At 40.5% G+C, this 19,918-nt stretch overlaps 1 protein-coding gene across 2 annotated transcripts; it reads right to left on the bottom strand.

Moving 5' to 3' along the window:
• Positions 1-820: 820 nt before the first annotated feature.
• dqx1 (DEAQ box RNA-dependent ATPase 1) lies at positions 821-19,918 on the bottom strand. Of its 2 annotated transcripts, XM_086053583.1 has the most exons (13): positions 19,719-19,918; positions 19,630-19,644; positions 17,246-17,625; positions 13,153-13,346; positions 10,910-11,363; positions 8,645-8,944; positions 8,216-8,315; positions 7,893-8,051; positions 6,573-6,764; positions 6,311-6,436; positions 5,897-6,087; positions 3,236-3,426; positions 821-1,236 (listed from the first exon to the last, which is right to left on the bottom strand). In XM_086053583.1, exons 3-13 carry the CDS (start codon positions 17,561-17,563, stop codon positions 1,029-1,031), a joined length of 2,433 nt encoding a protein of 810 aa, XP_085909709.1. In that variant the 5' UTR covers positions 17,564-17,625; positions 19,630-19,644; positions 19,719-19,918; the 3' UTR covers positions 821-1,028. The 2 variants fall into 2 exon arrangements, with proteins under 2 accessions (XP_085909709.1, XP_085909708.1); XM_086053582.1 differs by lacking the exon at positions 19,630-19,644 and having other exon boundaries at positions 19,719-19,917.

Below are 19,918 nucleotides of genomic sequence, written 5' to 3'. Positions count from 1 at the left end.
ACAAAGTTGTTTTGAGTAACACTATTGACTTTATATTTTACTTTAATCCACCTTGAAACAAGAAGCATAAAGTGGACATTTATGGCGATCGTAGTAATTCAGCCACGGCTCAGATAGATTCATTTTTTAGGCACGGGTAAGGTGTGACGTCATCGTTAGTGATGTCTCCATGAAATGAGATATTAAAGCCTCGCCTCATAATTACCCCCAAATACTGTATTTCTACCTGCTACCTAATCGCTTGACTGTATAAATGCCCCGACACCTGAACCACATTTACTTCCGCAAACACAATGTCGGGTGTGACGTCGTCTCTTCTTCTGCGCATGCGGGCCACTTTGACGACGCATGTGTTCATACAGCAGACAAGACCGAGGTCGCATTCATAATGTAATATGAACGCTTACACAAAAAAATCTGATTTTTTTCAAAAAATCTGAATTGAACATTAAGACCTGCGGTGTGAACCTAGCCTATAGATGCATTTTTAGGTCGCATATATCCAACATTTTACAGTTACATTGGACTCCACTTTAAACTGTGTTTTTTCATTATTTCCAATGTGCCAGAAATGACAAGGAAGGTAGGATTCCCAAAGACTGTACAAACAGTATCAAAGTATAAAAAAAATGAGTTGTTTTGCTTGGAGACATTTTTTGTCAAAAGTGCATCATTATCATCACACATTTCATTTTTCTGAGAAATGACAGTTCATAGGTTAATTTAAATATCAGCTTCCCTTTCCCTAAAAAGACCCTCCAAAGTTACTGAATATACTCTGAAGAATGAATAGAAAGAAAACCTCCATCAACATGAAAAGTAAAATAACAGAGTTTCTTTTTTTTAATTGACAGAATTCTACAAATAAGTTAACAGTACAGTACACCACAATAAAGACAAAGACATGAGTTTGCATTTTCCCTAAACCATTAGAGAACTTACTCATAATAAAATATATTAGTGTTTTCCACTACCAGTAAATGATAAAAGTCCAATTTAAGATAAATCCATCAATGACGTGTTAGCGTTCATTGGATAACACAGAGCTCAGTGCCAGACTGATTTTGATCATCTCCTGTTCCATCAGTGTCTCTGTGGGTCATCCCGCGCGCGTCCGTTGCTCCCTCTCGATCCGAAGAGTAAGGCTCTGTATTTTGCCTCAGCTTGATGAGCAGCTCTTTGCCATCACTAGAGGGCAGGTTTTCCAGGAAGTACTGAGGCGTTAGCTCCACAAGCCTGCAACACAGGATGAGAGAAGTCGAAAATGCACAAAAAAAAAATAAAAATAGCCACAACATCACTTCTTGTTCTTCAAAAATAATTGTTTCCATCTAGAAAATAATGATCCTTAATAAATTAACATTTTAAATGTTCCACAAGTTAACGTCATAAAATGAGCAGTCAAAATACATGGCTTGGCTGATCCACAAAATATATGAATCCATTAATATTGTGTTTCTTACTCGTCGCTTTTTTTCCCCCATTCTGTTATTTTAATGGTTGATTGGGGCCCGGAAAAGTCATTGAATACAGTGATTAAATCGCTACGTTGGCAGCACTGACCCTGCTTTTGTAAACTAGCTTCTCACTTTTTGCAGACTTGCTGTAATTGGAAGCAGTGCACACAGGGGCGGAGCATAGGTATCAGCACAGAGGGGGCGGAGCATTATCGATGGGCCCTTACGAAAGTCACTTTACCACGGTACCGGGCTGCGGGCCGCTTTGGACGGGGCCGCGGCAACGCCTGCCCCCCTTGCTGACGGTGAAGGAAAGTTGTCTCCGTCCGCGTAACGTAAATATTAAATGCCCTATAATATTCTTTGAGTTTATGTTTTCCGAGTGGTCCCTGAAGTGCACACGAATGTGATTGGTTCATATTAGGGGTGAGAGATATGTTCTGTTGTTCTATGTGGGAGGCAATAGTTGATATAGAGAAGTTTAATAAAGCAGTATAGTTGGCAGCACGTCGTGTGTTACGGTGGCTGACTTAACATAAAACAAGACATTCACAAGCTAGCATCTCCGTCGCGTAACGCTAATATTGCTAATATCGCTAGCAAATGAGTAGAACAAACACATCTGTTGGGCACCACTTGGAAATTAGTGAGTTGTTGTTGCTTTTTGGGACAGATTTGAGTGAGGGATCAGGCTGTGAACAGGCTTCCAAAGCGCAGTAAATCACTATTTCTGTTTAAGTATCATTCCTCTGGGGCGGTGAAAGTTTAGTCGGACTCGCCGACGGATGGCCGTTTTGAAATTAGAGGCGGACCGGCCTATAGACGAGTACTATTTTTTTTTCTCCCCGGAAAAAAAGGCAAATGATGAACGACGGATGCTGACGGATGACGAAAAATGGACGCTCAATTTTTGGTAAAATGCCCAGCTCTGCCAAATCGTGCATTCATTTATTGATTTTGAAGAATGTAATAACGGATACAATAGAATATAAAAACAACTCAATTCATTATGCGGAAGTAGGGGTAGAAGTATATAGAAGAATGACACAATCAGAAGAAAAACATTATATTATTATTCACAATGTCCATCCATCCATCATCTTCCACTTATCCGAGATTGGGCTGTGGGGACAGCACCTTCAGCAGCGGAGCCCAGACTTCCCCACAGGCAAGTTTCACCCCAAAAGTGTGGAGACACTTCGGCTTTTATGAGACAGATGACGGAAAAACACTGGACAAAGAATATGGAATCCGCAAGAACTGTTTTACAAAGACAAAATATAACAGCAACGCGACGAATCTGCAAAGGCATCGTTCACTATCACGATGAACTACTCGCAGGTCATAATAAAGGACGACAACCACTGCTGCTTTTAAAGCGAAGTTCCCCTTTGGGTCGACGAGGGCACAGAGTGTCACCAAGTGCATTGTCGAATTTATTTGCACGGACCTTCACACTTACAGCGTGGTCAAAAATGCTGGCTTTTGCACAATGCTAGCAACACTGGAAATCAGGTATGAGGTGCCAAGTTGTCGGCATTTCACAGTCAAAATCATTCAATTTCCTTTTTTATGGGTATTCTTTTCTTTTCAGTTACATACAGTATATCGGGATATAACGTTGATAAAATTTCTGACAATATATCAAATATCACAGACATCATGTATCGTGATATTATCATTATCGTGGGCCACATATCGTAACAGTATTGAATATCGTGAGTTTGCCGTATCTTCCCATCCCTAATGTTGAGTCTTGAATACGCCATTGGACTTACATTTGTGGGTGCACCTCGGATATGATGCGTATGCAGTTGTCACAGGAGATAGTGAATTCGTGGTAGAGAACCCAGGTAGGGGGAGCGGGACACGGCTGACGACACAAGTACGAGGAGAGCGGGTGCAGGTGAGCCACATGGCGGTGAGTTAACAGGAGGTAATTACCGGAACCATCCACATCATGAGCCACCTGAGGAGGAAAAAAACCCAATTCTATCAATTACAAAGTATATACAACTTAACCCTGGTAAGGTGTTCGCAGGTTTTTATTAAAAAAAAAAAAAAAAAAAAAAATGACCCAAGGCAAATCTGAAACCTTCTCCTCATGATGATAACACACTGTTATGGGATTTTCTTTTTTTTTTTTTTTTCTTACATTTTATTTTGAAAAAAGGACTAGAACATTAATTCATAAATGTGATCTAACAAAAGGTCAAGGGCAAATACAGTATCAACAATGTTTGCTGTTCATATGACTTGCAAATTGCGATGTAGTAAACATCTGTTGAGTATTTTAACAGAAAATTATTTGATTGTGCTGTTTTGAAAACCCAAAACTCTAGCTGGACCAAGACACCCGTCGACACTGGCTGAGTAACAAAAATCTGAATAAAAGACAACGGTTAAATCAAGACGTGACTCTTTTCCCTTAAAAGTTGTAATTTTGACGATAAGAGGATTCTGCTTGACAAATACGATATATAGGATAGAAGCCAAACACTTTTTTCTATTACACAAGGTTATTGCCGGACTATATGAAGCTCCTCCCTTTACTTCAACTTGGTTCCCTGGTCCTAAGCTACCACAAGTTGGTGCCAAAGCAATATTCTTATATTGGCTTGATCACAAACAACAGCAAATAGGAGAGTGTTTCCAGTGTAGCTGTGGCGACCCCTGAGCGGACAAGCCGAAAGGATAACAACAACAAGGGCAGATGCAGCAAAAAAATAGCCCCTTTCCACTATTTTACAATATGGTGTAGGGAATATTAAATAGTACCACATTGGTACCTCTGCTTATGAACGTCTCTTCATACGAAATTTTCATGTTCCGAAACGCCTCAACAGGAAAACATTGCCTCTAGTTACGAAAGAAATTTCAGGATACAAAAGGTAAAAGTATGGGCTGCTACTCGCAGTATGGGCTGCTTCTAACAGCTCCGGAGTTTCCTGAACGCAACATTCTCATAGCTGCTTTGCCATTGGCTAGACTAGCATCTTCCTGTCATCCCATTGGCAAAGAGGGACCTCTACCGTATGTGTCTATGTGAGCAGATAGACAGGTAGATAGAGATATACGTGATAGATATGTCTATGCAGCGTCCTCGTCATTCGCCCCTCAGGCCATGCGGTGTTCCAATAGTTTTACGTGAATTAGAAACGAGGAAAAGATAAAAAGGAGAACATCGTTTTTTTTGTCCATACAAACAAAGCAAGAGATAATGGAAAAGTATGAAAGGGGGATGCGTTTGGTTGATCTCGCCAAAGAATATGGCAGTAATGTATCAACAGTCGCCACGTTATTAAATCAGTTCTTTACAAAACACCAAGCAAAAAAACACTTCTGAGAGACAACATGAACCAAAGAGGGCAAAAAGCGATGAGGACAGCAATTAAAAGGTAAACGACGATCATTTTTATCCCTTACTCTATTCTTTGTTTATTTTACTTTATGCACAACTCTCATTTATTGTGCAATAATCTAATTGTAAAATGTATTTGTTACATGTTTTGATGCATTTTTATGCTTTATAAAACATTTATGTCTGAATTTTGAGGGGATTTGGAACAGATTAGGGCATTTCCATGGAAAACGCGTCTCTACTTAGAAACTTTTCTACTAAAGAAATTTCTTCCAGAACCAATTAATTTAGTAAGTAAGTAGAGGTACCACTGTACATCACAGAACTGCAGGTTTAAATTCTAGAAATCTAATTTGAACTAAAAACATTGCCTAAACACACGCTACTCAAATGTTTTCCGTGTGACTTTGATCTGTTCAAGCGTAACCAAAATCATTGCAGAAACATTGTCAGCATGACCTCAATTCATTCTAAGTATGACCTTTCACTACCCTGGTGAGTCCTTGCGATCATACAAAGGCTTGGAAGGTCACAAGTTCAGGTTAAGGCCGTGTGTAATTATAAGACTCGCAAGGCTTAATCTTTGAGACAAGTATAATGCTATGGCAGGATCAACCGGGTAGCCTCGCCAAACCAGGTGTGGGCTGGTTAGCGGGCAGGCAGCAGTTTCGTCTACAAAACTCTAGCCGATGAGGAAAACTATTCAATCAAGTTACATCTACATTATTTAACTGATTTAATTATGGACTCGCCTGATATGACTTGATCACTACATAGGCAATAACTGCCACTATGAGAACGATTCCACTTTTCCATCTTGTTCTTGGCCCTTTTTTTTTGTTTTATAGCTGCTATCCGCTTGCTTACTACACCTTGGTTCTTCTTTTGGGATCCTGTAGAATGCGCGTCCCTTCTTTTGTCCCCTCTTGCTCCGGCACCCTGGTGCACAACAGTTGTCTACCATTCACTAAGTGAGCGAGGCGTTTGTTTGGCGCATTGCACTGTGGGATGCGTGACGTCAATGTCCGGAGCTGTACATGGTTCAAATGTGTCAGTAACTCAGAAACTGGGAGCTTACTTTAAGGAAGAGGCCGGAGATGAGAGCCCTCTTGATATTTGTGCAGTTGTCTTGGCATCCGAAAGCAGGGGGTGACACAGGAAGTTCAATTCGCTGCATGACCTCCAGCAGCTCGGCCCTGATCACCACAGCCAGCCGCAAGGCCACGTGGTTCAGGAAGTGCGTCGTGCACCATGCCTCATCCTGATTATCTGCAATTAGCACACGCAGGACAAGTCAGTGATGCATTTGCTGACCAAACTCAAGGACCTTACCATTTCACTGCTGTAAATGATCAGAATTTTCTTCTGCGAACACGTATTGATGATATTACATTACTTTCCACAGTCACCATTCAACAAACTCTGCTATTAACTCTGACAAGACTCCACCATCTGCTCTCCCGTAACAAAAACTGAGTGCATGTGAACTTACGTTCCATGTAGGCATTGTAAATGTTAATGAGAGACATGTGATCGCCTTCATTGTGCATTAGAGGTCGCCAGTGAGCAACAGCAGCCTCCTCTCTGCTTGGTTCTGGCCTCAAGAAGCAGGAAGGAGCTGACCCAAGACAAAGAAAGTTTAGACCATTAACTTGCAAAATTAGCTGATTTGTATTGTTTTTTTTTGTTTTGTTTTTTTTAAATTGGTCAACACTTTAATTTTTTGAAGCTTTTATTTCACTTCAGCTCTATACCTGTCAGCATTGCAGCTATTGTGAGTAGCTCATCGACGCAGTCATACTCGCACGCTGCGATCAGGGCTTTAGCCAAATGTGGCTCCAGTGGCAGTTCTGACATTATGATGCCCACTTCTGATAGGTTACCATCGTCATCCAGTGCTGCTAGGTAGTCCAAGTCCTCCAAGGCTTGCATTAGAGCCTCTGGGGCTGGGAGAGAGGGAATGAAAGATGGACAGAGAAAGATCGAGTTGACCATTTTCAGTCGACAGAAATGACAAAATGGCCGCCCCCTGAGGTGGCTAAAAAAGGGTGGATTTTGCTGCTTAACTCATATTCCACAAACACAATATTAATAAGAACACTAGAAATTCAACTAGTGGGCCTGCATAAAAAAATATTGTTCAAGAAAATATGTTTGGGTTGTTTTCCCTCTTTAATTGACCAGCCTCAATGTACACATACTTTTTAGCACCTGTTGGTGTATTCACTTTAGGACAATTCATCAAAAAGAGTGAAAGAATAAGATTTGAAAGACAGTATTTTTATTACTGTCAAACAATGAATCCAATTCAAATTGATGTCACTATATACTGTAGTAGAATGCAATTTTCAAATCGCAAAGGCTGTGTTTTTGAAAAGGAAAAAAAACTAACAACTGATTTATTTCAGCTGGTTGGTAGGTTTTCTTTTTTAGATACAGTAGAACACCGTGAATAGCGAAAACCTGCATGTAATTGACACCTTTTGAAATACATTAAATATATTATTTTTTTTCTTTTTTCTTTGCAATTTTAAACAGGTCTTAACGCAAACCTGTACAGCCTGGCCGGTGGCCACATGTGGCCCACCAACAGGACATATCTGCGACATGCTTTGGCAAAATACCTCAAGCGTCAAGATTTGCAGTACACTTTTCAACCTCATTTAGGGCCTCTCTGAAATCACCATCTTATGAGAAAGTATTCCTTAAGAGTTAAAAGCGAGTATGTTGCCAACTTTTTAAAGCAAGTATAGACCCCTCAAGTGGTTCTCTCCCTAATAAGCAAACTTTCCTGGTGTAACTGGGGATTTTTGTCCGTTCCAGCTGCAGTCAACAGAAGACAATCACGTATGGAAATGACGCATCCCCGACCGCGTCGCCAACTTCACTAAACAATCAAGTATGGTCGTTTAACAGCAGGTAACTTTGACAACACTGCTAGCTAACACTACACACCGTTGCTACTTTACAATATTGCTCCATTTACATTTATGCATTTTTCACATCAGGTTACCATGGCGCACAAGGTTCATATTAACTCAGTCTTTGTTTTTTTTGCTACACATAAAAGCTACCTGGTCTGTCGAGGAATTTGCATTGACCCATGTCGGCTATGTCCAGTCTCTTGAGCAGCAAGACTAAGTGGCTGAGATTTTCCTCCATTACCCCAGGACAATGAGCTTCGCCCATGCCATTATCATACATAGACTGGGCGTAAAGGCGCAAACATAGCCCTACAGGGAAACAAACAGAAAACATTTAGAAAATTGTTATAATATACTGTAGATGATCATAACATTCACACAGTAGCTTAACTCATCCAATTTGAATATTTGCAAAATCAACTCATCTATGGAAATGTCTGTGTGATGCATAGTCTTCTTAGCCTTTGACCTACCAGGAAGGTTGCTATTCACTCTTTGAGCTCGCATGTCCGCCTGTGTTTTGCTGATTGTCTTCAGCATCTGTGAGTTTGCTCTTATCTGAGGATTGTAAACCTAGGGGTAAAATTAAGAAAAAAACTGACATGTCAGAAATATCTGCTAGTTAGTTATTTGCAACAACAGCAACTGGTGACGTCTTAGCATTCGGCTTATTAATTCTATAGTGACTCTATAGTGTTTATATGAGCGCTACAGACTACACTTGCATATGAAATCAAATCAAATCAAATCAAAGGTGCAACTGGCATGCAGATTTGTTCGTACACAAATTGCTCCTGCTTTTCACCATTGGTGCAGGTAGTTTTTAAAGTGGATGAAAGTACTTGTGCTCAATAGAGCCTTAGGGATAAAATGTCATCAATCTATAATGACCAACAACTTACAGTTTTGAGTTGAAGGCCCGTGTCTATGACATAGCGAATGGCTGGTAGGGAGAACGAAGCCTCTGCCAGGCTATTAGTGAGGATCACTTTCCTCTGGATCGCTGGATCTTCCACACCCAGTGTTGTGCTGTCCTTTCCTTCTGACCCGTCATTTTCCTTGTGATTAGACACTTCTGTGTTGTACACTCGTTGAGTCAGCCCACCCAATCTGGTGTGCAGGGGAATGATCTTGAGTGAACCAAGTTGAGGACTCAGGGATACACTCTCTGCCTCGAGCTGTGCAGCACACTCCTCTATTTCCTGCACAACAAAACAAAGAACAGAATATTTGTCCGTTTTTGCCAACATCCAGTGCAGACAAACTGGTCAGCAAAACCATTGAGGTGATTATGTTACGTTGACATAATGCAAAGCTATGATGCAAGGAAGAATTGTCTATTTAAATATGAAGACTTTGTGTGTTAATACACTCACGTGCATGTAATTAGTGTCACTGATGTGTTTTTGAGGGAATAAGACCATTTACAAAGTTAAACTGTGACGAGAAAACAGGATATCGTCGCTGTCCTGTGAAAAACATTTATGTCCATTTTTTTTTTAATTTTCATATTTTTGCATGAATGGTGTTTCCGCGTTACAGACATCGCATTAATGTGAAAATTTAAAAAATTTCCAAAATTGGAAATAAGTGTTTTTCACAGGACAGCGACGATATAACATAAGACCTACTTGTGATCCTGGGCTAAAAAGACTTGTGGTTTAAAATATTCTCCCTTTAAAGTGGAAGTCAAGCCCAATTTTTTCTTGACAAGAATATGTTCTATGCAGGCCCACTAGTCGAAACATGGCATTCTGATTAATATAGCGTTCGTTGTAATACGAGTTAACCCATTAAGGATGGGAGCGCATAACCACATTTCTACCACTAGAGCCTGGAGCGCTGTTGCGTCTCTCTACCCTTAATGCCAGGAGAGCGTATACATCATTTTCTATTCATTATTTAATTCTCGGTCTCTTAACCAATGAAATGTATCAGAATATACATGTGATAGTGTCGTAAGCCCGCGGAGGGTGTTCTGTGAATCTTTCGAGTTATAATGGCAAACGCTGCAGTCGCGGAGCTCTTAAATGAGTAACGGCAGTGATATAGACGACACGCTTGTGTGCTTTGAACCAGTAGAACCAGTCAAACGTGATATGTGGTTAAGATATATGTTTGGAGACAATGACAATATCGACGTCTTTGTAACGATAAAGAGGATGGTAAATACCACTCGATTTTTTAAAATTGAAAATAGTGCTCCTCTTGCACTGACACTTTATTTTTACCTCTTCAATTGAAACAGTAAAAATTAATAAACTCGGGTCTGTGTGAAAGCCACATGTATGGGCTCTCTAATTCTTTTGGAATTATGTTTCTATCTGCTACAGGGGCTGAGATATTAATAATTTTGTAGTTGTTGAATTTCTGGGAAAACTTCCAAGTTTTCAAGGGTAATTCCAAACATGACCTTAGGTTTTGGGGAGCTGTTGAGCCAGGCGCTTTAGGCCTTAATGGGTTAAAGGGGAATTCAACCCAAACATTTTCTTTACAATAATATCGCTGCATTGCATCTCCTTTTTCAACACTTTAGATTGGTCAATAATGTGCAAAAATAACATCCACGAGTGTAAAATGACCAATAGTATACATTTTTGAAAAAATATTAAATTCACCAAAATGTGACTTATGAGGTTTTGGCCCGAAGCCAGCGATATGTTCTCTATGTGCCTCCAATAGTCTTAACATGGAATCCATCTCAGGGGGCGGCCATTTCGCCACTTGCTGTCGACTGAAAATGACATCACAGTTGCTCAAGGCTTAGGTAACGACCAAGTACAGTGCAGCTTCAGGAAACAGGTGAGCCATGACTGTTCGTTACCTGAGCCCTGAGCAAATGTGATGTAATTGTCGGTCAACAGAAGTGACAAACTGGCGGTCCCCTGGGATGGCTAAAAACTGGTGGATTTTTCTGCTTAATTCATATTCCACAAACACAATATTAATCAGAATGCCATGTTTAGACTTGTGAATGCATATAGAACGTATTATTGGAAAAAACGTTTTGTGGTTGACTTCCGCTTTAATGAACAACTAAAGTCGGGCGTAAAATTTTGTATAAGAAAGATCAATTTTCCATTCAATTGCTGTAGCAACAATGCAAATGTGCATGTTTTGACATTGTGATACTACAAGTGTCAAGCATAAAAATGTAAAATTTGGACCTGTGCACTAGCGAGAAACACCATCATATCTCCCTCCTCTCCTCTACGGTGAAGATCCAGAACCATGTGACAGGCAGCAACCACAGGGTCCTTCCCAGGTGAAAGCTCCCGATACATAGTCTCCATTCTGTTCAAGTGTATAGAGTTCCTTTCCTCTTCTCCCACACCTTCATTTTCTTGTCCATTTGTAGGTGCCTCAGAGGAGAGGCTGTCCATGTAGAGGTGAGGGACGGAGGGCCCCAGGAAGGAGGCAAGCCGAGGAGCGAGGCTCGGGTGAGTCAGGAGAACCACGCGGAAGTTATCAGGCCTCTGGCGGCAGACGTCACACAGCAGGCCAAGCAGCACATCTGTTGCTACGGTGCGCTCCTGCAGCTCGTCCAAAACCACGATGCCATATTGATGCAGCAAGGGATCCGACATCATTTCCTCGAGCAGAAGAGTGTCGCTGACAAACCTTAAGATAGAAACAAAGGGTAACTTTGAGAACCACATAATGGACAGACAGGCACGTAGAAGGAAGGGTGTCTTGCTAAAAGGCACATTGACGGTAGTCGGGAAGACTAGCATCTCGGCAATGTGCTGGAGTTGATGTAGCACAGGGGTGCCCATTACGTTGATCGCGATCGACCGGTCGATCGCAAAGGCATCGTGGGTAGATCACCAGCCTATCATCCGTCCTCACTACTGTATTGCTACGTTCACACCAACTGCGTTGGGAGCGTTTCTGGCGGTGCGTTCCAATTGGAGTCAATGTAGTTCGGGCGGGCGGACGCCGTTGCGTTTGAAGCGGTGGGACACGGAACGAAGCACTGGAAATCCGCCCATTCGCTCCACTCGGCGCATATAAACAAGTCAACTTTTTTGCCATTTCCCTCGCGGCAGCCAGTCAGCATCGGGCATACTACGTCACACATAGCCACACAGCGTCCTGTTCACTATATGGCTTTTTTTTTTTTAAACAGTTCTTGAACTTTACCAAGACAGCAATATTGATAGCATTAGCATAGTGTGCAAAAAAGTTGACTTGTTTTATACGCGCCGAATGGAGCGAATGGGCGGATTGTTGTTCCTGCAAATCTGCTTGAGCCTGGCTATCAGCAGCTACTGTCCGGACTATGCGTCCTTGGCTGATTCTCTTCAGTGCAAGTCATCAGAGTAAGGTAATTACAAAACTTTTGTCGTATTGTGCTATATAGGATGATGCAGTCATGCAAGGTACACTAGCATAAACGTTACATATAAAAATAATTCTCAATATATTTATAAATAATGTGTTTTGCATTTTTAGTAGGTGGTAGATCATTTTGACTCGGTCATGTCATAAGTAGCTCTCAGGCTGAAAAAGAGTGCGCGCCCCTGATGTAGCATAATGGAATGCTAATATGCTTGCAGCAGAGGTAACAACAGCTGCCAAAAAAGTGGGCCTCTCTTGAAAAGAAATTTGAATAATACCTTCAAGAAAAAATAGGTCACACACTTAGGTGATTTGTTTTATGTAGTTTGAGAGTGCAGTGAAGGCAACACAGGTATCAAATTACATTGCTGTAACACATTTACTGCCACCTTAGACTGCAACGTGCAGGGAACAAAGAACACTCAAGGTGTGGCAGCAAGTAAGACTCGGATCATGTGACATCATACGAAACTGATGAAATACAATAATGTGCCCTAGTTTGACTCTGGGATAACCATTATATAGGACATACTGTAGATTAAATAAAACTAGTGTAGTGAAGGCTAGTGAGTCATGGCCTTACTAGCAGGTGGTTTATTGATGTTTTGAAGGTGTTTTGAAAAGTATTTTGAGCAAAGCAATGTTTCATGTGCACTGACTGATAATGGACATTTCATGTTTAAGAAGCTCGCAGTGTGATAGAAAATAATGTGTGAATGCTTTTTCAACAATCGAAAAATAAATCTATTTTGAAATATGAGTACAATATTAACCATTATCAATGCCAGTCAGTAATCTATTGCTTTTCACAGAAAATATCTAAGGTCTTGTGCGCAAGAACTAACAGGGGTGCAAGTGAGCTAATGGCATTTCTGCTCAATGAAAAGCATCGCATAATACAATAAATGATGATGTTTTGTACCCCTCTCAAAAAATACTCGCAACATCAATGATGATACTCCAATTTAGTCATGTTTCCCTTTAAGCGCAAGTAGTTAGAAGAGCACTTACGCAAAAAGTATGACACAGCATTTACAGTAGGTTATTAGCCTTTGTCATGTGTCCTGACCTGAGCAAGGTATCTGGTGTGCAACTGTCATCATGAGCCACCCCGTAGCCCACCTCCAGGCCCAAACTGAGGTCCATCTCATCGGCCACACGAAGAGCCAGACTGACTGCTGCCACTGAATAAGGTTGGGAACAACACACCAGGCCCTGAGAGAATTCATAGGACAAAGCATATTCCACACACCATTGTGGCACCTACAACAAAAGAATAAGACAGAGAAAGGTCATCAAAAAGGAAGTAGCAGTACATTCTATATGCTCTACAAGACAAAACACATATACAATACAATACAATTTTATTTATATAACACATTTCATAACAGCTAGAGCTGTAACAAAGCACTTTACAAACAGAAGACAATAAAAGGCCATAATATACAAGTATTAATAAATACAGATATAAATAATATAAGGGCGGCACGGTGGTCGACTGGTTTGCACGTCCGCCTCACAGTTCAGAGGTTGTGGGTTTGATCCCGGCTCTGGCCTCCCTGTGTGGAGTTTGCATGTTCTCCCTGTGCCTGCGTGGGTTTTCTCCGGGTACTCCAGTTTCCTCCCACATTCCAAAAACATGCATGGTAAGTTGATTGGACTCTCTAAATTGCCCCTAGGTGTGATTGTGAGTGCAGATGTTTGTCTCTGTGTGCCCTGCGATTGGCTGGCAACCGATTCATGGTGTCCCCCGCCTACTGCCCGAAGACAGCTGAGATAAGCTCCTGCGCGCCCCGCGACCCTTGTGAGAATAAGGGGTATCGATAATGGATGGATGGATAAATAATATAAACAAATAAAGACAATAAAATAACATAAAACAAAATTGACACCTGGAGAAGAGCCAAAAATTTCAGGTCTGATCAAAAGCCAGAGAATAGAAATGTGTCTTCAACCGAGTTTTAAAAATGGACATAGAGGGGGCTTGCCTAACATCCAATGGGAGGTCATTACAAAGGGAAGGACCAGCAGTCGAAAAGGCTCAATCCTCTCTGAATTTAGGAAATTCAGTGACATCCAGTAGTTGATGTCCGCTAGGCAGGACAAAAGAGGTCTTCTCGAGAGTGCGTCTTTTTTGCTCAGCGGGATATATATTTGGCAGTCGTCTGCATAGCAGTGGAGGGAAATGCTGTGTTTTCTAAGGATGGAACCCAGGGGCAGCAAATACAATAAGAACAGCAACAGCCCCAAAATAGAACCCTGTGGAACACCGTACGATAGAGGGGCATAGCGGGACTCAGAGGAACCTAGGCTAACAGAAGAAGTCCTGCCAGCTAAATAGGATATAAACCACTCTAGAGCGCATCCACTAATGCCCACTTGGTGTTGCAAACGAGTCAAAAGAATACTGTGGTCTACTGTATCGAAAGCTGCAGTCAAATCCAACAAAACGAGGCATACGTGGTCTCCAGTATCATTTGCCAGGAGGATATCATTAAAAACACGTAGCAGGGCTGACTCTGTGCTATGCATCTTCTTGAAGCCAGACTGGAAAACTTCCATAACATTGTGTTCATCCAAGAAAGATCTTAGCTGTGAGTGCACCACTTTTTCCAGAATTTTAGACGTAAAAGGCAGCTTGGAAATGGGTCTAAAATAAATTTGTAGGGCAAGAGTTAAGGAAATACTGTAGCTGATATAAGCACAATTCTACTGCTCCTTGTGCAGGTCTGGTATGTTCATTGAGTTTATCAACCCTTATTTGGTAAGATTTGTTTATCACCCCATAAATGTGCCATAAAAGGATGACGATCAAAAATAATATGCATAATATCCATGCTTTTTTTTTTCCAGTGATTATCCTGTTCAGAGTCAAAGGTGAGTTGGAGTGGCAGTATTTGGGCAAAAAGCGGAAAGCACTTTGGACCTGTTGCCAATTAATTACAGGGCACATACAGCATCAACAACCATTGACATTTCACACCAATTGACGATTTAGATTTTAATTAAGAGCACATGCCATTTGGCACAGAACGGTCCAAACTAAGATTCAAACCCTAAATTTTTGACAGTGAGGCAGAAGTGTAAACCGAGCTTGTCCTGCGATGAAATTAATTCAAGTGTGGCCTTATCCAAACTGACACTGAAAAAATGACCACACATGTAATTCCAATTACAACATATGAGGGAAATTTTTTTTTAGAGCAAGCATCTACATTGTGTCCGCAATGTTTTATCTGCTAGAGAGGTTCTTTCTTGTGGAGAAAATAAATGCCATTTCAGCAGGAGTAATGAAAACAAATCCCCTGAGTTGCTGGGTGTTCAAGTTACAGCAGGATGATGTAAGTCTAGTGGAATAGTTTAGACCAGTGTTTTTCAAACTTTTTTGAGTCAGGGCACATTTATTTCATTGAAAAAAATCCCGCGGCACACTACCATCTGAAATTGTGAAAAAAAGCTTATTTTAACAATATAAGTGTTATATTGTTTATACAAGCATTTTTTTAACATTGAAGAATGACGTTATATTCTAACGTCTTGAATAGGAATTAAATAAACACAAAGAAAAAAGTATTTTATAATGTTTCATGTTGATACTTACTCAGTGTATGGAAGAGTACTACAATGTAGTAAAGACATGGTTACGCCGCCAGGCGATAGACCGCACAGGCACACAAATTAGATAATTCCCCACTGCACACCAGAATTTGAAAAACACTGGTTTAGAAAACCATTACAGAGAGTTTATCAAACAAGATGAATGTCGAGAATTTGCATGGTTGTGTTCCGTATGACCAGTTGCAACTATTATAATTCATCGATATTTTTATTTGTAGTCTTAAGGCCACAGCTAGCTTTGTGGTTGTTATCTTTAGGGATGTGCCGAAAATTCAGCCGACAAATTTTCCATTTCGGTCCAAAAGACGAGGAGATTGACAGATAAGCGAGGCAGAAGGCGGGACAAATCTTAGCAGAAATGAAACATCAATTGATTTTGAGACAATCCTTTCTTGTCGATGTCAATTCCTGGGGCCTGCAACTAAAGATTGACTTCCGTCTCTGTGGCTCAGTTATTATTATTGCCACATATATCCACTTGATGTTTTATGTTTCAAGTGGGATTAGATTAGAGCTTCAACCAACAATTGTTTAATTGTTTCAATTTTCATTACTTTATTCAAAAATATTATTTCAATTTGAAGTTAAAAAAAATGCACCAATTATGATTCAATTACTGGTGTGGTCCATAACATGTCAAAAAATAGGCAAAATTATTTCACGTTTTCCAAAGTAATAACAAATGTTTTATTTTGATTTAATACAAAGATGATAAATTTGTTTTCATCAAGTACTGCAGAAATCTGAGAATATTTACTGGTGAGAAGCTGAAATTCCGAGGGTTTGGACTATTTTAAATGAAAAAAAATGAAATGAAATGAATGAAAAAATATAAATACGTTCCTGGGATTGAATGGCTGGACTGTGAAAAGACAAATAAATTTAAAAAAAAAATACATCAATGGCAGTGAATGAGTTTAAAAAAAAAGGTATCTAAAAGTTTAATCAATAATCAAAAATTGATCAATTAATTTCATAATCGATTAGTTGATTAGTAATTGCACCACTAGATTAAATTAAAGTCAAATAAGATCAACACTGTTACTCTTCGTTAATCCTTTGCAATTAATATTATTATATTATTATTATTATTATTTCATCAATCCATCCATCCATTATCTCAACCGCTTGTCCTCACAAGGATCACAGGCGTGCTGGAGTCTATCCCAGCACAGAGTGTCCAATTAACTTACCATGCATGTTTTTAGAATGCGGGAGGAAACCGGAGTACCCGGAGAAAACCCATGCAGGCACGGGAAGAACATGCAAACTCCACACAGGGATGCCGGGATCGAACCCACAACATCTGAACTGTGAGGTGGACGTGCTAACTAATCGACCACTGTGCCGTTATTTTATTATTATTATTTAAGTTTTTGAGGTACAGAATTGTAATTTCTTTCAGCGTTTTGGTTTTCTGCTCCGGGCAAGAATTTTCATTTCAGTGCATTCCTAGTCATTTTTGACTAAGCAGAAGTAATAATAACGGAGGGGTGGCACAGGAAGTTTAAATGTGGTTGAGTGCATTTATTTGATTTATTTACCTGGGTGCTCTTTCCTACTCCACTGGGTGCACTGAGCAGCACCATGTTGTGACTCTCCAAGTGCTCCAATAGATTCTGCCTTAACGTCCATATGGGAAGCTGTTGCCTCTCTTGCAGTAAGGTGTAGTAGCGAGAAGAAAAAGGCAGACCATCATATGGGTTCACTTCAAGGTCTCTAAGAGTATCCTCGTCCTGGCCTCCTCCTTGTCCTTCAACCCCATCCTCGTCTAACTCCCCAGATAAAAGGGAAGACATGGACAGGGAGTCCAGCGCTTTTGAAAGTCCAGACCCGGGACATGGCTTCACTGGTGATGACATCAGCAGCAAGTGGGAATGAGGATTAAATGAGAGAAAGAGGCTGGTTGACAAAGGGAGTTTACCTGCAGAATGGTGACAAAAACAACAAAAAAATCAATCAATGACAACGAATGCACAGGATTTCTACTTAAAACATTTTGATGGTATGTATGAAAAGAAGCCTCACTGTTAATTTATAGCTCTTAAAGAGCAAAAAGACTTGCGTCTAGTCACTAATTTACGGATCCAAACCGCAAGCTACTTTCAGAATCAAAGTGTGACATATTAAAAAAGAATCTCTATAGAATCCACGTCTCATGAAAACTCCACGATCCGAAAATTAGGGCCAACTTTAAGCCCCTATCCCACTAAGGTAGAAAAATGTGCGTTCACGTCATGGTTTGTTCACGGTCGCAAATGTTCATCTGTACTTTTCTTGTCGCAAGTGAATTTTCACTTGATTGTACTTGCAGTAAGAAAAATCACAAAAACTGTTGGCGGACGTTTTGCGAACATTCGCGACATTAATCAAACCCTGAGGAACCCTGAGGTGAACGCAACATTTTGCTGCCTTAAATACTCGCAAATTTTCGCTGCTCCATGGCTTGAGATTCCACTGAGTCACACCTCTTTGATAGTTGTGCACATATTTCCAGGTTACGCTTACGTCACAGTTCTTTACGTTGCTCCCACAGCTCATGCTAATAATAATGCTATCGAGGCACTGCAGGAGCTTCACGACACCATTAGCTCCCTAGAAACCAAAAGCACCCAATGGCATTATATGTGGTTTATTATGAATTGACCGACACTCTCCCGTTTTCACCATCATGTCAGAAAGCCCGAACAAAGCCTAAACAACATGCCATAACTTAAGGGTAACAATCCTAAATGCTCTTTGTCATTCACACACAAAGAGTGAGGTAGAGGCAGAGAGAGGGGGAGGCCACAGAGAAGGAGGGGGAGATAGCGAGAGAGTCAGGAATGCACCTTAAGTGCATTTCAGGCCTAAAAGGTGGGAAAATGGGCAAAGTTCAAGGAAAGAAGACACAATGTAAAGAATGTTTAGCACTGATACCAAGGTTTACAGGTTTGCATTATCACTTCGTAAATTGAGGTTTATTGACAAACACAAAAGTTTAACATTTATTCTGGCAATACATTATTGTCACATAAAATATTCCTGCTATCCTGTGGATTGGAAACAGTCAAGGCTTCAATAGCCGGTCTTACATTTTAGTTCATGGATTATCAGATGACTTCTGACCTAACTGACAGCTGAAACACAACACAATCAGTCTAATGATACTACCGTAATTTATGATTGGAAGTAAAATAGTTAAAAGATCAGTATATCAAAAAAAATTGCAGCGCAATTATTGTAATGTAGACAACTTAATTAAAACTATTTCTATAATATTAAGTCTTTCACAGTGCTGATCTGTTGTGCTTAAAGATCTCAAAATGTACTCAATGCTTCCAAAGAAATACAAACACATTCTGATTAACAACTGTTTTTAGTATGGTTGAGGAGGATTTAGCTTTCAAAAAGCTTTGTTTGTATTCTGAAAAATTTGCATCTGAGATTAAAATGTTGATGACTCATGGGGCCCCGCTAGTTATAGTTTCATCTGATCTTTTATATTGACATTTTAATTGCATTCCTTCATTGGTTTGAAGTATATTGGTTATTACCGGACTTATGTAAAGATTTAAGCGGTCAACCCTGGTGAGGCCAACAAACAAGTCAGTAGTCGTGACGTCACAATTTATAAAGGCGTATGGACCTTTACGCTGTGTGTTTGTGTCCACTTTGCTTACTGAATTTTCAAAATTTTACACATTCAAAAAGAAATTACTTTGTCATAGAGGGATTTGTGAACGTGAACTTATGCAGTTCATTTAAATTCGCTAGTGTAACCAGTCGTTCTCGAAAGAAGGACACTTGAAATTGTCTATTCTAACATTTGTCCTAACCATGACTGCTTTTCGCCGTGGACTTCCACTGACCAAAACGAGGCATCAAGTCACAAATAAGACACTTTCCCAGTAAGGCAATAATAAGCAGGAGTCAAATCATGTCTGACCTGTTTAACATATCGCTTGAAGTGAGGAAACCAAGCCGAAACTGTTAGTGCGCAGTCCAAAGCTGTTGTGGCGGTCGATTCACTCCTACCTCAGAGGCCGCCTCCTCATTGTCAAAAGCAGGTAGATAAAAACTGCGGAAGGTGGAAAAATGCCAACAGCTGATCACAGTCACTTCCTACTAATCCTCACCCATCCAGCTTCTTTCCTGACAGCTGACTGAGACAGTACAGAGGAGGTGTTGACGGCACTCTCTTAAAGGCGCCATGTTTGCTATCGTGCTGTCAAATG

The sequence above is a fragment of the Filicampus tigris genome, chromosome 15 (genome assembly GCF_054856515.1).
Source record: "Filicampus tigris isolate MCC_2025a chromosome 15, RoL_Ftig_1.0, whole genome shotgun sequence".
Taxonomy (NCBI): domain Eukaryota; kingdom Metazoa; phylum Chordata; class Actinopteri; order Syngnathiformes; family Syngnathidae; genus Filicampus; species Filicampus tigris.
This window is presented reverse-complemented; position numbering and strand designations above follow the sequence as displayed.

Bases quoted from the DNA above. Each gene is read 5' to 3' on its own strand.
- dqx1 (XM_086053583.1), bottom strand. From the start codon at position 17,563: ATGTCATCACCAGTGAAGCCATGTCCCGGGTCTGGACTTTCAAAAGCG. The intron at 6,765-7,892 runs GTAGCTTTTATG...CCTCTCTCCCAG, and splicing joins CAAATTCCTCGACAGACCAG to CCCCAGAGGCTCTAATGCAA. The intron at 6,088-6,310 runs GTAAGTTCACAT...TGCTAATTGCAG, and splicing joins TTACAATGCCTACATGGAAC to ATAATCAGGATGAGGCATGG.